Here is a 16,856-nt window from a genome sequence, read left to right as displayed (position 1 = left end):
TCCCTCCTCTCTACATTTTCCTCTTCTGTCTCTGCTGCTAAAGCCACTTTCTACCACTCTAAACTCCAAGCATCTGCCTCTAACCCTAGGAAGCTCTTTGCTACCTTCTCCTCCCTCCTGAATCCCCCTCCCCCCCCCCCTCCTCCCTCTCTGCGGATGACTTCGTCAACCATTTTGAAAAGAAGGTTGACGACATCCGATCCTCGTTTGCTAAGTCAAACGACACCGCTGGTCCTGCTCACACTGCCCTACCCTGTGCTTTGACCTCTTTCTCCCCTCTCTCTCCAGATGAAATCTCGCGTCTTGTGACGGCCGGCCGCCCAACAACCTGCCCACTTGACCCTATCCCATCCTCTCAAGACCATTTCCGGAGACCTTCTCACCTCGCTCATCAACTCATCCTTGACCGCTGGCTACGTCCCTTCCGTCTTCAAGAGAGCGAGAGTTGCACCCCTTCTGAAAAAACCTACACTCGATCCCTCCGATGTCAACAACTACAGACCAGTATCCCTTCTTTCCTTTCTCTCCAAAACTCTTGAACGTGCCGTCCTTGGCCAGCTCTCTTGCTATCTCTCTCAGAATGACCTTCTTGATCCTAATCAGTAAGGTTTCAAGACTGGGCATTCAACTGAGACTGCTCTTCTCTGTGTCACGGAGGCTCTCCGCACTGCTAAAGCTAACTCTCTCTCCTCTGCTCTCATCCTTCTAGACCTATCTGCTGCCTTTGATACTGTGACCCATCAGATCCTCCTCTCCACCCTCTCCGAGCTGGGCATCTCCGGCGCGGCCCACGCTTGGATTGCGTCCTACCTGACAGGTCGCTCCTACCAGGTGGCGTGGCGAGAATCTCTCTCCGCACCATGTGCTCTCACCACTGGTGTCCCCCAGGGCTCTGTTCTAGGCCCACTCCTATTCTCGCTATACACCAAGTCACTTGGCTCTGTCATATCCTCACATGGTCTCTCATATCATTGCTATGCAGATGACACACAATTAATCTTCTCCTTTCCCCCTTCTGACAACCAGGTGGCGAATCGCATCTCTGCATGTCTGGCAGACATATCAGTGTGGATGACGGATCACCACCTCAAGCTGAACCTCGGCAAGACGGAGCTGCTCTTCCTCCCGGGGAAGGACTGCCCGTTCCATGATCTCGCCATCACGGTTGACAACTCCCTTGTGTCCTCCTCCCAGAGTGCTAAGAGCCTCGGCGTGACCCTGGATAACACCCTGTCGTTCTCCACTAACATCAAGGCGGTGACCCGATCCTGTAGGTTCATGCTCTACAACATTCGCAGAGTACGACCCTGCCTCACACAGGAAGCGGCGCAGGTCCTAATCCAGGCACTTGTCATCTCCCGTCTGGATTACTGCAACTCGTTGTTGGCTGGGCTCCCTGCCTGTGCCATTAAACCCCTACAACTCATCCAGAACGCCGCAGCCCGTCTGGTGTTCAACCTTCCCAAGTTCTCTCACGTCACCCCGCTCCTCCGCTCTCTCCACTGGCTTCCAGTCGAAGCTCGCATCCGCTACAAGACCATGGTGCTTGCCTACGGAGCTGTGAGGGGAACGGCACCTCCGTACCTTCAGGCTCTGATCAGGCCCTACACCCAAACAAGGGCACTGCGTTCATCCACCTCTGGCCTGCTCGCCTCCCTACCTCTGAGGAAGCACAGTTCCCGCTCAGCCCAGTCAAAACTGTTCGCTGCTCTGGCACCCCAATGGTGGAACAAGCTCCCTCACGACGCCAGGACAGCGGAGTCAATCACCACCTTCCGGAGACACCTGAAACCCCACCTCTTTAAGGAATACCTGGGATAGGATAAAGTAATCCTTCTAACCCCCCCTTAAAAGATTTAGATGCACTATTGTAAAGTGGTTGTTCCACTGGATATTATAAGGTGAATGCACCAATTTGTAAGTCGCTCTGGATAAGAGCGTCTGCTAAATGACTTAAATGTAAATGAATCAAATCAAATTTATTTATATAGCCCTTCTTACATCAGCTGATATCTCAAAGTGCTGTACAGAAACTCAGCCTAAAACCCCAAACAGCAAGCAATGCAGGTGTAGAAGCACGGTGGCTAGGAAAAACTCCCTAGAAAGGCCAAAACCTAGGAAGAAACCTAGAGAGGAACCAGGCTATGAGGGGTGGCCAGTCCTCTTCTGGCTGTGCCGGGTGGAGATTATAACAGCACATGGCCAAGTTGAATAGCCTTTGTTAAATATAGAGAGTCTGGGAACATCAAACAAGTGGGAGGAAAGGAACCATATTTTGGTAATAGAACCAGTTGGAAATATACCAGGTACTTAATGAGTATGGATGTCAGTTCGGTTGTCATCTGAGACATTATGACTGATGACAGGACGACATAAACTGTACCTGGGAAAGTCTACACATTCTAGTTATCAGATTCACATGGAATTGTTGTGCAATTTAAATGTTTGATATTGAAACTGTTTGTTAGGAGATTAAATGTAATTTTAGCTTCCAAATGAGAGAATTGGGTTTTCATAAGGAAAGAGCCCTGACCAATCAGTGGCCCGCCCCTGTGAAGAGACAGGGGTTATAAATGATGAAACACACCCTTCTCCCCTCGCCACTATATAAGTCAGTGACAAAATGTAACCGGTCTGTTCCGGGTACGTGAGGTCTGCAGCCTCTGCGTTAAAAGGACACACATGTCAAGTACAGAACTAAGCCAACCTCAGCGTGAGCTTTGGTTGCGAATGGTATGAACTTTGAACCCTTATTCACTAAGGGTTCAAAGAAGAAGTGATACTTCTGTAGTGAATACTAGCCGTTGAGTTAGCAGCGGCCGCTGTAGACGTGGGCTAGGAAAGGACAGACGATGTACCCAGTCTAACACACAACGAAGATACTACAACGTATCCATTTTACCACCAGTGACATTCTTCCGAGGACAGGAAGATCTCTGTTGGCCAACCTGGCCAGCATCTACGACCAACCTACCGAAGCGCAGCTCAGAGTAAATATTTATTGCATTTTCCTTTTCCAAATGGGCGGTAATTTAGAAAGCATACGATACTGTATTTACAATAGCATTGCTGCTTTCTGTGTTCCTCAGTCTTCCCACTCTTTCATTCAAGCCCAACCCCCTTTCTTTGTGTAACAAGCCGCCATGCCGGTTTAGCCCACTAGGGCACATTCTCCTATCATTTCCTTGTAACCATATCTGTTTGTTATACATTTCTGTGAATTATTTAGTTAGTAAATAAATTATTTTAAGACAATTGATGTATGGATGACTCATAGTGAAGACTGGGTTCGTGCATATAACCAACAATTTACGACGTTTGGAATGAGATTGACGTGAGGTAAACTAACATCATTAAAGGAGACTAATCGATCAGATACTAATATCTGAAAGTTATATTAGGAAAATTATAACTTTGTAATCTGAATATTTTCCTTGGTGCCCCGACCTTCTAGTTAATTACATTTACATTTTACATTTTAGTCATTTAGCAGACGCTCTTATCCAGAGCGACTTACAGTAGTGAATGCATACATTTCATACATTTTTTTTTCTGTGCTGGCCCCCCGTGGGAAACGAACCCACAACCCTGGTGTTGCAAACACCATGCTCTACCAACTGAGCTACAGGGAATAATAATAATAATAATAATTGCAGAGTTATTTGATAAACATGTCTTCCGTTTTAATGATGCCAAAGACACGACAATAGTATTACTACTTCTACCACTAACATTACCACACACAAAAACAATTCATTACCTTTTCCGTTCTGTATGAACTTCTTGCCATCTTTTGGGGAAACGGGTTTATTTTTAGGTTCCATTCTCAAGAACTGACTATTTAAAAGAAAGGGAGACAAACCGCATGATCAGTAGGTAGTTGCAGCTTACATTATTTACTAATCATAGTTCCAGCTTGTATACTGCATGTGTTGTGTTTTCCAGTTAAATACAGAAGCAGTACATAGCTAGCTAGCGTTCAGCTGACTTGCTACCAACCCTGGCAGGCCAGAGAGAACTGAACAGATAAGGTATGATGTGCAATAACGATACATTTTTCACTGACAAAAGAAACATGCCAACAATATTACTTGAACATTTTCCTACACATCAGATAGAATACACACGGTTACCTACCTTCCCATGCATTCTGAACATAACGATTTAAGGCATGAGCCTTCCAATCAGAAAACGTCCTGACTGCCGTAAAATGCATAGGATGTTTTTGATTGGGACAATACTATAACAATACGTATACGGCCCTTTGGCTCTTGCAGACCTGTAGCATAGAACATTTATGATATATTTGTGGTTAGAGAAATAACTGTGATATACGTACTGTAAATGTAGTCACGGCTCTATCTATCCCCTGAATAGGCGAATGACTTCAGGAAACAGCAGAGGGAGCACCCCCCTATCCACATCGAAGGGATAGCAGTGGAGAAGGTGGAACAATCAAGAGCATCCTGTCGAGTTGTATCACAGCCTGGTACGGCAACTCCACTGCCCTTCAACCGCGAGCCTCTCCAGAGGATAGTGCGGTCTGCACAACGCATCACCGGGGGCAAACTACCTGCCCTCCAGGACACCTACAGCACCTGATGTCACAGGAAGGCCAAAAAGATCATCAAGGACAACAACCACCCGAGCCACTGCCTGTTCACACCGCTATCATCCAGAAGGCGAGGTCAGTACAGGTCCAAACAAAACTGGGACCGAGAGATTGAGAAACAGCTTCTATCTCAAGGCCATCAGACTGCTAAACAGCAGTCACTATCGCAGAGAGGCGGCTGCCTACATTGAGACCCAATCACTGGACACTTTAATCAATGGATCACTAGTCACTTTAAACAATGCCACTTTAATAATGTTTACATATCTTACATTACTCATATCACATGTATATACTGTATTTTATACCATCTACTGCACCTTGCCTATGCCACTCGGTCATCGCTCATCCGTATACTTTTATGTACATATTCTCACTCACCCCTTTAGATGTCTGTGTGTATTAGGTAGTTGTTGGGGAATTGTTAGATTACTTGTTAGATATTACTGCACTGTTGGAACTAGAAGCACAAGCATTTTGCTACACTCGCATTAACATCTGCTAACTATGTGTATGTGATCAATAACATTTGATTTGATGTAGTCATGGCTCCATCTATCCCCTGAATAGCCCAAGTCACTCACCATTTTGTTTCCCCCTATCCAGTCCCTTCAAACTGAGGTAAGAGCTAACGAGCCAGGGAACGAACTGGAACCAGATCTTAGTTGATTAGAAGTAATGGGAGCTTATTGTTATGGATAACACACGTTTGTTGGTTTTGTATTACAGGTTAACAAACATATTTATCTCTTTAGTACATTGGTACTGCAGATCCCCTTCTTTCCACTTGATGTCCCTGTACACTCTATAATGCATGACATGTATAGCTTTGGCTACTCATAGCTATGATTATATGAAATAAACATATTATAATGTACATTCAAAGTTCTTTCATGGACATGTTTTAAACTGTGGTTTTATGGTGAAGGACATGGAACTTGATTGAAGTGGTGGTGATCACTTCAGGCATGTCTTTGAAAGGAAAATGCATTTTTACCCAAAGAAACAAAGTCAAACTCCTGTTGGATGGAACTATGTGCTTTCTTAAAAGGGGATATTTCTTTGACTACACTACTGATCCTACAGGGCACTTCAGGTGTACTTTACCAAGCCTATAGTCCCGGTGCTTGTGCCCTGCCCGCCTGCCACAGTGGCACTGGCTCTACTCAGTAGGGTCTGTCCACACTGCATTGTCTGGAGGCTCTTACACCAACAGCCAACCAGGTACTCTAAACAGGCGGACAGAGAGAGGTGTAGTCCAGGCAACATAGCACATTAGGCAAGTAGGAAATAACAATACTACCATATACCTGCTTCTACCAAAGGCTGTATTCGTTGAAAGGATATGAAGAGATTATTAGCGTCTGCTATGGACCTGCTATGGACAAAAATGTATGCAACCACTACCTTAAGTTGCTCTGGATAAGAGTGTCTGCCAAAGTGTAAATGTATGGAGCAACATTACAGAAGTCTCCATACAGAGAGAAGAATAAGATATGACTGTGGATCCAAACAGCAGGATTCTTTAGCTCTAAACTGTTGCCAGATTTGAAGCCTGACTGATCAATGACTGCTGTGATGTGAATGTCGTACCTCTGCCTGGTAGAAATGAAAAGAAAACACTGTAATCTCAGCATAATTTCCCCCATTCCATTTCTATAGTACAGGCACTGTCCTTCTCCGGCTTACCTCATGTTGGCTATGAACTGGACAGTTCCTGACAGTCTCTCACCTTGCCAAACAGAGAGGTCTGGAAGAGACAGTGGACCTGGTACCAGTGAGTCAGAGGTTCACTAGGAGCAGTGTACAGCCACACTGTCATCCTGCAGAGAGAAAAGTAATCTGTATGCTCTACACATGTTGTATTTGGCGCAAATGACAAAGTTTGATTTGAAAAGACTCCCTGTGATTTTACATTGACAGGAAACCCGCTAGGCTGGGTTCATAGCCCAGTTCCAGTAGGACCTGGAGCTGTGGGTGGCTGATTACATTGGCATATCGCAGTTTTGGGGGAAACATCTAACTCCCTACAGTTCTACACATTTTGCCATGGGACAGAGAGAAAAATGTGCAATGTTATAGCTAATCTCATGCTATTCTACACATTTTGCCACGAGGCTGAGAGAAATTAGCATTTTTAGAGCTAATTTCCTGCTATTCTACTTTTATTTATTTTTTGTTTTGGAGCTCATTTCCTGTAATTAATTTGTATTTTTTTGCCATTGCTCATGTGTTGTTTTTTTCTCTCACCAGAAGCTGGAGCGTCCATGGTGCTCGATGTAGAGCTGATCGTCAGTGAAGGGAGCCAGATGCATGTCACTATAGGTTGGTAACATACCTGAACAGGTAAAGAGAAGAAGTGAAACATTTCATCAGCAAAACAAAACCAGAGATGTTCTAATAATGCCCCCTTGATAGACTTTCACAAAACTATTCACAGGTTGATGGCAGCATGGGAAATGGCATCTCTTTCCATGTTGGAACTGAACCAAATATTGTCTATTCTATTGACAAGATAGTCGAGGGACCACTCTAACAATGGAAATACATGTTCTCAAAGACGGAAGGCAAGCGAGATCAGGTGGGACCATTCTAGCCAATGAGAGGGAAGATACGCATGTGAATAACTGACCATAGAGATTGATGACTCATCTTTGTATCTGTATGGTGGAATCCCTCACTGGCGATGTCCATGCTAAAACGGGTTATATCCAGGAAAAGTCCTCTATCTCTATGACAACAGGCACAATTCGGATATAAAGTTGCTGCAATGCCACGTGAGTCCACTTATATCAATGCATTTGTAAAAACCTAACCATTATGAAACTTCTATTCCATCAAATCCCAAGTCCCTTGTAGCAAATGAGCAATTCATTTTTTTGGACCAAATTCAACACACTCATTGACCTCAATACAAAAATTCCTCACTTTGTAGGCATGTTTTCGTGGACAGGTTTTGGGTGGAGTAAAACCTCTCGCTTTACCTCTTCCTCTCTGACTGAACTGACCCATGGGTTTGAGCCACTTCCTCTCGTTCAGCAGCATGTAGACAATAGGCTCTGAGATGATCACAGGGCCAACCGCACCAGCATATGGTCTCACAAGGGGTCTGAGGATCTCATCTCGGTACCTAATGGCAGTCAGGCTACCTCTGGCGTGGAGGGCTGTGTGGCCCCAAAGAAATGCCACCCCACATCATGACTGACCCACCGCCAAACCGGTCATGCTGGAGGATGTTGCAGGCAGCAGAACGTTCTCCACGGCGTGTCCAGACTCTGTCACGTCTGTCACGTGCTCTGTGTGAACCTGCTTTCATCTGTGAAGAGCACAGGGCGCCAGTGGCGAATTTGCCAATCTTGGTGTTCTCTGGCAAATGCCAAACGTCCTGCACGGTGTTGGGCTGTAAGCACAACCCCCACCTGTGGACGTCGGGCCCTCATACCACCCTCATGGAGTCTGTTTCTGACCGTTTGAGCAGACACATGCACATTTGTGGCCTGCTGGAGGTAATTTTGCAGGGCTCTGGCAGTGCTTCTCCTGCTCCTCCTTGCACAAAGGCGGAGGTAGCGGTCCTGATGCTGGGTTGTTGCCCTCCTACGGCCTCCTCCATGTCTCCTGATGTACTGGCCTGTCTCCTGGTAGAGCCTCCATGCTTTGGACACTATGCTGATAGACACAGCAAACCTTCTTGCCACAGCTCGCATTGATGTGACATCCTGGATGAGCTGCACTACCTGAGCCACTTGTGTGGGTTGTAGACTCCGTCTCATGCTACCACTAGAGTGAAAGCACCGCCAGCATTCAAAAGTGACCATAACATCAGCCAGGAAGCATAGGAACTGAGAAGTGGTCTATGGTCCCCACCTGCAGAACCACTCCTTTATTGGGGGTGTCTTGCTAATTGCCTATAATTTCCACCTGTTGTCTATTCCATTTGCACAACAGCATGTGAAATTTATTGTCAATCAGTGTTGCTTCCTAAGTGGACAGTTTGATTTCACAGAAGTGTGATTGACTTGGAGTTACATTGTGTTGTTTAAGTGTTCCCTTTTATTTTTTTGAGCAGTGTATATAAAACCATGTATTGCTGATGCTATGTATTGACCAATGAGAGGCTTTGAATCCACCGGTCGGCCGTATTGGCACTCCTCAGAAGACGCAGTCCTCCATAGGAATGAATCGAATTCTATAGTATTTTAATGTTTCAAGGACAAAATAACATGTATTTAAGTATGCATTAAGAGATCTGTAATATAATAAATGTGGCAAAAACGAATTCACAAATATTTTTTTCAATGTTGAGGGAGTGCCAAAACAAAGCCCGCTTTCAGTCAGCTTGTGTATAAATCAGGGGTGTAACTTTCACAGGGGACATGTCCCCCCCCTCATTCTAAAATTGCATTTTTGCCCCCCCCCAGTTTTATAATTGGAATGTGACACAAACTAGGCACCGGTGTGCTTTAGGACCATGCGGACGCCTCTGAGCGGTCGGGTGAAACTGTTTGGAGTGTTTATCTGACAATTTTTTATAATAAAACCAAAGTTGCGCTCCTGCTATAAATCATTGGTTGGTTCTCTCGGTGTAGTTCGTCATCCCAGAGAGTGGCAGCGCATCCTTCCTGTTTTTCCAGACTTTGGCCTGTGGAGTGTTCCTGTGAGGCTGTGTCCCATACACATGCATACTGACGCTGGCCAAGCGTCCACAGGGGTGGTCCCAGGCTCACACTATTTATATAGACCGCAGTTTAGGCCGACGGTTTGATAGGGATTCAGCCTGCTCAGAGAGACCATGCAACCACCCCAACATGAATACATTATGGAGGTCTGTAATTCTTTTGTATAGCGTTTGTCAACTGAATATAGGGTTCTGCTATTGGCCGATAAGCTGCAATGTGGAAGAAAATAAATAATAAGGGACCACAGGAGGCTGCTGAGGGGAGGATGGCTCATAATAATGGCCAGAACGGCGCAAATGGAATGGCATCAAACACCTGGAAACCATGTTTGATGTATTTGATACCAGTCATTACCACAAGCCCGTTCTCCCCAGTTAAGGTGCCACCTACCTCCTGTGGAAGGGACACATCTGGTTGCAGTCTAGAAACACCAGTAAAGCAGCAGAAATATAATAGTGTGAACTATGCCTGACTGCTAAGATAGAGGCCATCCATGAAAATATGTTCCCTTCACCCCCAAGCTGGTTTCTGGGCCAAGAGTAACCTCAAGTCATTATACCCTCAGAATTTCATGCTCTGTGTGCGAAGCAGGAGGTCCGTTTTATAGGGGCTGTTCTGTTCTGGAGGTGTGACTCTCTCAGATAGTGTTTCCAGGGCTGTGCGATTTATTTCTTTTTATTATTATTTCTATATATATTTTTTAATCAAGGGTTTGTTCTTGTCTCCATGTAGACACCATGAGGTTTGAGCAAGATGCGTTGACACAGGTAATTAGAACTGCGATAAGTGATTCACCATCTTTACCCAGGACTTATTGGGCCAAGCAATACAAATTACTTTTATTCACTGGTCAAAGCTCTAAGATTTTCCTTTCTCTTTCTAGGCTTAAGTGGTTTAAAGCTGCTGAAACAGCAAAAACATCAATCAGATTTCAAAGCAGCATAGAGCGTTCAATTATTACAACAGACCAATGACGGTATTGAAGTTAACACCTATTCATCATACAATACACACATTTGAGGAATTATTAAGAGTTCTGGTGCTATAGATTGAAAATGGTGCATGCTAAAGTGCAAAAGGATGCTAATTTATCATTTCCTTACACATTTCCTGGAAGGTTGATAGGAACATAATCGGATGCAGAAAAACAGACCCCTTTAGCACCTCTGCAAATTTGGCAACAGGACTGACCTCCACAGCATACACCCTCTTTGCTCCAGTCTGGATGACAAAGAAATATCAAGTACTATCTGAATACAAGAAGGAGCCAGACCTTTCATCTACATGCAGTAACAGACAATCAGGTTCTGGTTACTCTGACTTCAAGGACAAGGTAAGTCTCGTTTAGCAGAATGGCCTTTTGATATGTGGCTGTCCTCAAATAATCCTGCAGCGTATTCTGTTGTGATAGACAGCTGTAAAACTACATTGTAAAGGAGGAACGAGTTTAGTCACAACCTAGTACACCACCAGTAGGTGTCTCTGAGGGCCTGGTTGATTGGTACAGTAAAGCTACCTGGAAGTAATGCAGGGCAGAGGAGTCCTCTGTTCTCTGGTCAAACACAACCCAGTAGCCAGACAGCAGTCTATCTTCCCTTCTCAGCTGTCTGAACCGTTATCTTCCCTTCTCAGCTGTCTGAACCGTTATCTTCCCTTCTCAGCTGTCTGAACCGTTATCTTCCCTTCTCAGCTGTCTGAACCATTATCTTCCCTTCTCACTGTGTGTTCTGAACGGGCTCAGGCAGCCAACGGTTATGAGGAAAGACTGGGTTCCCACTCGACAACAATCTGTTTCCCTGGTGACTGAATTTGAAAACACAGACCCCATCACCTGTACTGGAGAGAACCCACAACAGACAGTTCATTCAAATACAAGATAAAGTCACTGTTTTCTGTCTCATTCATTGTCCTGAGTAATCTGCTCTGAGTCAGTTTAATTTGCACTGGGCCTTTTGTAAATGTGTCAGTAAAGGAACCATAATTATCAATGTCAGCCTTTATCTGAGGAAGGCCTTCAGTATACTCTGGCAGTGGACTGTGACACAAGGCTACTAATGTTTTAGTAGCACTATCTGATTCTGTGCAGCAGGAGGGAGGCAGAGAGCTATGGAGGCTAGTCCCTCTGTACCATATAGAAAACACCGTCTGGGTCCATACTGTCCAGCAGAACTCCATAGCTAGGGGGGACGAGGGGACACACACAGGTTGCACACAACAGGGAAATAAATATTCCAGACCTGTCAGCACAGCAGGTTCAGCGATCACACCGAGAAGTAAAATTGACATATGGGAAACTCTTGTACACATACATGGACTTTTCATAGACCAGATAGAGGACAATACATTGTTTATGTTTGTCTTTAGGGATAAAAAGGTAATTGGTCATTTTACTCAGAAATAAAGAGCGCATCATGATTTACTTAGGTTCAATATGTCTTATTGATTCTTCTCTTATGGAAAGCTAGTGAAATCATCAAATCAAATTGTATTTGTCACATACACATGTTTAGCAGATGTTATTGTGGGTGTATCAAAATGCTTGTGTTTCTAGCTCCAACAGTGCAGTAATATCTAACAATGCACACAATCTAAAGTAATTTGACATATTAGCTTGTTCTAGTTTCTTTCGTGCATACTTACCATCTTGAACAGTAAGCTCTGTCTCATCTAGGCCTGAGCTCAACTGTAGAGAAAGGCCTTGGTGTTGCCTCTGTTTGGCCACCTGTATCTCTCCCTGTACCTGGTCCTCATTCACAGAGAACAGATTGATGGAGAAACAGGTCATTTCTGAACTCCTCTCCATAGTTCCATCTGTAGCAACTCCTGTAATTAGGTTCTGCAGATGGGTCTGAGTTTGGTGGAGGTGGGAGGGGAATTATTACTGTATAACAACAAACAAAAATTAATACATTTTAGTTTAAATTTAGCTAATATACTGAACAAAGATATTAACACAATGTGGAAAGTGTTGGTCCCATGTTTCATGAGCTAAAATAAAAGTTCCCAGAAATGTTCCATACGCACAAAAAGTTATTTCTCTAAAATGTTGTGCACAAATTTGTTTACATCCCTGATAGTGAGCATTTCTTCTTTACCAAGATAAACCATCCATCTGACAGGTGTGGCATATCAGATGCACTTTGTGCTGGGGACAAAAAAGGCCACTTTAAAATGTGCAACACAATGCACATAATGTCCATTTATCTTCCATAAGCCGCCTCCAACGTCATTTTAGAGAATTTTGCCTCACAACTGCTGACCAAGTGTAACCACAAGCCCAGGACCTCCACATCCGGCTTCTTCACCTGCGGGATCATCTGAGACCAGCCACCTGGACAGTTGATGAAACTGTGGGTTTGTAAAATATCAACATAAAGCTAACATTCCAATAGCTCACTGGCCTGATATTTTTCAATAATCAGTTTCAATAAATTCAATTTTCTAAAGCTCTCCTAAAACTATTTGTTTTCTAAGGTGTTCATTACATGTTTATAAACCTGACTTCTGAAAACCAATTATGTGGACTTGTCAGGGTTTGCAATGTAGGCTTTTTTTGAGCATTTGTTGTGTTTTTAGATAATTGCATGTGAGGGAATTGTTTTCACACAATTCTGAAAAGATTGTTTTGAGTAATTAGAAGAAAATGCATGGCAAATATATTGTCAAACAAACATTAATTACATTTTCAACAATATTATAATAACACCAACATCTATACATGTCCAATTTCATAATGCTGTACAATCTCCCCAAAAAATTCTAAAATTTGATTTCTCACTGGAATATTTTTGAATGAGTTCATCTAAATTTTGACCTGTGACAACAAGCCTTGACCTGTGATGGCAATTCTCTTTATAACTTAGCTTATGATCGTACTTCCACTTCGGTTTGGTTCTGCTCATCATCTATTTCAAGACACTGAAGAAGAATAGCCTGTACACGCTCCATAAATACTGCAAATGTAAAAATGAATAGGATTCAAAACACATTTTAATTTACAATTCATGTCACAAGTAACAATCATATTTGGCTGAAGCAATCATCTGTGAGAAGGTAAGAGCACTAATACCTGAGAAATGTGGAAAGCATCCAGCTTGTTCTTGTGGCAAAGACAGGAAAGTTCCTGAAGATAATGTAGCAGAATATAAAAAAAATTGAAACTTCCACTGCTGAGACAAAAACCAACACAACCAACACTGAACACACAGTACAATCTCAGAGCAAAGAGACTCAACATTAACATCGACTGAAGATGCTGTGCTTCCACGTATTCCAGTCTTCCCTCAGCCCATTGATGGACTTCTACTGGCCTGTGCGCAGTCTCTGGCCAGAGATCCAACTACTTTTCTGCCAGCGTGATCTACTGCAGAGAAACATGCTGGAGATCAAGAGCAGTCTGGAGCTGATGGAGAAACTTCAGCAGCACATCTTTGGAGAGATGGACCATGTCCCAGCCTCTGTGACCATCCATCCAGTCTCCTACACGCTGGAGAAAGAGAGAGAGGGTTTTGCCCTGGCACTGGAGACTAAAGACTTCTCCCCAGAGGAGCTGTCTGTCAAGCAGGTGGGCAGGAAGCTGAGAGTCAGTGGGAAGACAGAGAAGAAGCAGGATGATGGGGAAGGCTCTTACTCTTACAGATGCCAGGAGTTCAGACAGGAATTTGGTCTGCCTGATGGGGTGAATCCTGAGACTGTCACCTGCTCCCTGGATCATGACTGGAAGCTCCACATCGAGGCTCCAAAGAATCCATCATCTGCTGAGGAGGTGGCTGAGAGAGTGGTGCCCATCAACTGTAGCCTGAATGTGAAGTTGCCACAATTCCTCAGCTCACAGGCAGAGGGCACCAACACAAACACTCAGAGGAATCAATATCTCTGCAAAAAGTTGATAGCCTAAAGACTGAACCTATTTTCACTTCAAATCTCATCTTTGAATTTTTGTCATGTTTTTTTTTATAACATTATCTCTGGAATTTTGTGTTCATATGTGTTGTTTTGTTACCCAATAAAATGTAAACTAAATGTATTTTTGTGTACCAATAAAAAGCACAAACAGTACTTATAACAGTTGTTTTGAGCTTATTTCACATACAATATTTCAGTCCAAGTCTTTGGCAAGTCATTGAAAAGGAAACACTGTAACCCTGACAAAGGTCTGTGAAAACCCAAATATGTTGTGTCATAGTCCTGATTTATATTCAGCCCTCTAGCGTCTCCTGCAAAAGGCTCAGTGGATTTAATCTGATGCCATGGTTTAGGAATACAGTAACACATTTTTCTCTTATGACATCTTCCCATATGTTCCTTAAAATGTATTGGCCATGGCAATAGTCTGTGTCCAGATCAAGTGCCCCTTTAAACAGTTAATTAACTTGGAGAAGTTGCTGGAAAAATCCCACAAATAGAATCTTAAAAGTTCTTGTAGAGTCAAATCGAGCATATTATTGCATTACAGATGGCGACTAATTATGCTACTCAATACACACTATGAATAATCTTTTGGTTGTGTGATCTTCTCTCTCAACAACCAAATAGCTATATTTAGAGACAGAGTAAGGAAGCAATGTCGTCAGTGGGGGTGTCAATTTCAGGGTCACATCCGACAAGAGCGTTGAGGGAAGTTAAATACTGACTAAAGCTATATTAATATATTTACTGCAAGTCATATCAGTAAGGGGAACAGATTGCTGAAGTGCACTTGTAATTCATTCTATGTCTGCATCACTCAAGGCAGAACCATATATTATATCTGTTATCTTCATAAGTACAGTGATATCAGGAATACTTTGGATTTGTTGTCAGGGGAAAAGGTTATTCAGGAACAGAAAATGGCAGCATGACAAAGCAGCTGTTGTAGATTCCTTTCTAACTTTGTAGGACGTTATGTGCCCCTGTGACTCCGACCTGCTTCTGTGGTCACTCTGTAAATAGAGCAAAGAGATATACCAGAGGCATTTGGCAGTCAGACTGCAGTATTACCAGGGGCTTGTTTTGGAGCATGACAGAAGTTGCGTAGTCATAACACTCTAACGTAGCAGGCAAATGGAATGCTACTGGAACTTTCCACTGGACAGGATAAAAGCTGTGAGCCTTAGTCTGCTCCGGACATAAGCTCTCAGAAACACACTCAGAGACGAGACCAACAGAGACCAGCAGAAACGACACAGAGTTGATTTGAAGATGCTTTGCCCCAGCATGATGCAGCCTTCCCTCAATCCAATGAGCCCAATGAGCCCCTTCATGGACTTCCACTGGCCCGTTCGCAGTCTCTGGCCAGAGACACGGCCTCTCTTCTTCCAGATGGAGCAGGAAATTATGCGAAATATGCAGGAGATGAGGCACAATATGGAATATATGCAACGACTGCACCAAAAGATTTTTGAAGACATTGAAGGCCCATTATCTTCAACTGAGTTCAAGCCCATCTCTTTCCAGATGGGAAAAGATAACAACCGTTTTGCACTGACACTGGACACTAAAGACTTCTCCCCAGAGGAGCTGTCTGTCAAGCAGGTGGGCAGGAAGCTGAGAGTCAGTGGGAAGACAGAGAAGAAGCAGGATGATGGAAAGGGCTCCTTCTCTTACAGATGCCAGGAGTTTAAACAGGAGTTTGATCTGCCTGAAGGTGTGAATCCTGAGACGGTCACCTGCTCTTTGAACGATGGACAGCTACAGATCCAGGCTCCAAAAGTGGTTGCTGTGACAGAAGGCAATGAGAGAGTGGTTCCTATCACTTGCTTACCTGCCATAACCTCACCCGGCGCCGCAGCTGAGAGCACTGCTGTAGAGGCAGAGCCCAAGAAGGACTGATTATGATGACTCTGTATCATGATATAAATAATACCATTAGCTTTATGGCTGGACAATAATATACAACTCCCATGAATACCAGTTAGTACAGACATCAGTGAATTATCTCGGGTAAATTGCTCTTTTGTCAAATTTGATAAATGCAATGTCAATAATTCTCAATGGCATGGAATGTAAAGCCAATGTTTATGCACATTCAATAAATGTATTTTTATTTTGTACAGTGTTTTGCCTTGTTTTATGTAATTTTGTTATACAAACCAGTATTTAGGTATGTTGCATTTGGGTAATTAATATTTTTCCATTTAAATCATGTCCCTGAGTGGGTATGATGGGTATGCTCTGGCCTGGTAAACTTGCCATTTCAATAGATGCCTTGAAAATCAAATAGTGGATCAAAAGACAGAGTTTGATTTCATGAAGAGTAATGTAGTTAAACAAAATGGTGTTAGAGTAATGTAGTTAAAAGGTTGTTAGGGTAGAAAATGTAACATCCAGTCAAATAAAAAATACCATAATAATATACTGCTCAAAATAATAAAGGGAACACTTAAACAACACATCCTAGATCCGAATGAAATAAATAATCTTATTAAATACTTTTTTCTTTACATAGTTGAATGTGCTGACAACAAAATCACACAAAAATAATCAATGGAAATCCAATTTATCAACCCATGGAGGTCTGGATTTGGAGTCACACTCAAAATTAAAGTGGAAAACCACACTACAGGCTGATCCAACTTTGATGTAATGTC

The 16,856-nt window shown here is 43.4% G+C and overlaps 2 protein-coding genes and 2 pseudogenes across 2 annotated transcripts; 2 read left to right on the top strand and 2 right to left on the bottom strand.

Moving 5' to 3' along the window:
• The window catches only part of LOC106568240 (pumilio homolog 3-like), a 29,518-nt pseudogene extending 21,861 nt beyond the window's left edge, over window positions 1–7,657 (bottom strand).
• A 2,017-nt stretch (window positions 7,658–9,674) lies between these two features.
• Window positions 9,675–12,073, bottom strand: LOC123726173 (histone-arginine methyltransferase CARM1-like; annotated as a pseudogene).
• Window positions 12,074–13,540: 1,467 nt separating this feature from the next.
• Window positions 13,541–14,209, top strand: LOC106568254 (heat shock protein 30-like). The gene has a single exon (XM_014138424.1). The coding sequence runs from the start codon at window positions 13,541–13,543 to the stop codon at window positions 14,183–14,185; it is 645 nt and encodes a 214-aa protein (XP_013993899.1). The 3' UTR covers window positions 14,186–14,209.
• A 1,058-nt stretch (window positions 14,210–15,267) lies between these two features.
• LOC106568146 (heat shock protein beta-11) lies at window positions 15,268–16,317 on the top strand. The gene has a single exon (XM_014138221.3). The coding sequence runs from the start codon at window positions 15,469–15,471 to the stop codon at window positions 16,096–16,098; it is 630 nt and encodes a 209-aa protein (XP_013993696.1). The 5' UTR covers window positions 15,268–15,468; the 3' UTR covers window positions 16,099–16,317.
• Window positions 16,318–16,856: the final 539 nt, after the last annotated feature.

Source organism: Salmo salar, chromosome 13, assembly GCF_965601325.2.
Source record: "Salmo salar chromosome 13, fSalSal1, whole genome shotgun sequence".
NCBI classification, from domain to species: Eukaryota; Metazoa; Chordata; class Actinopteri; order Salmoniformes; family Salmonidae; genus Salmo; species Salmo salar.
Note: the sequence above shows the minus strand (reverse complement) of the source record. Positions and strands in the feature narration are given on the sequence as shown.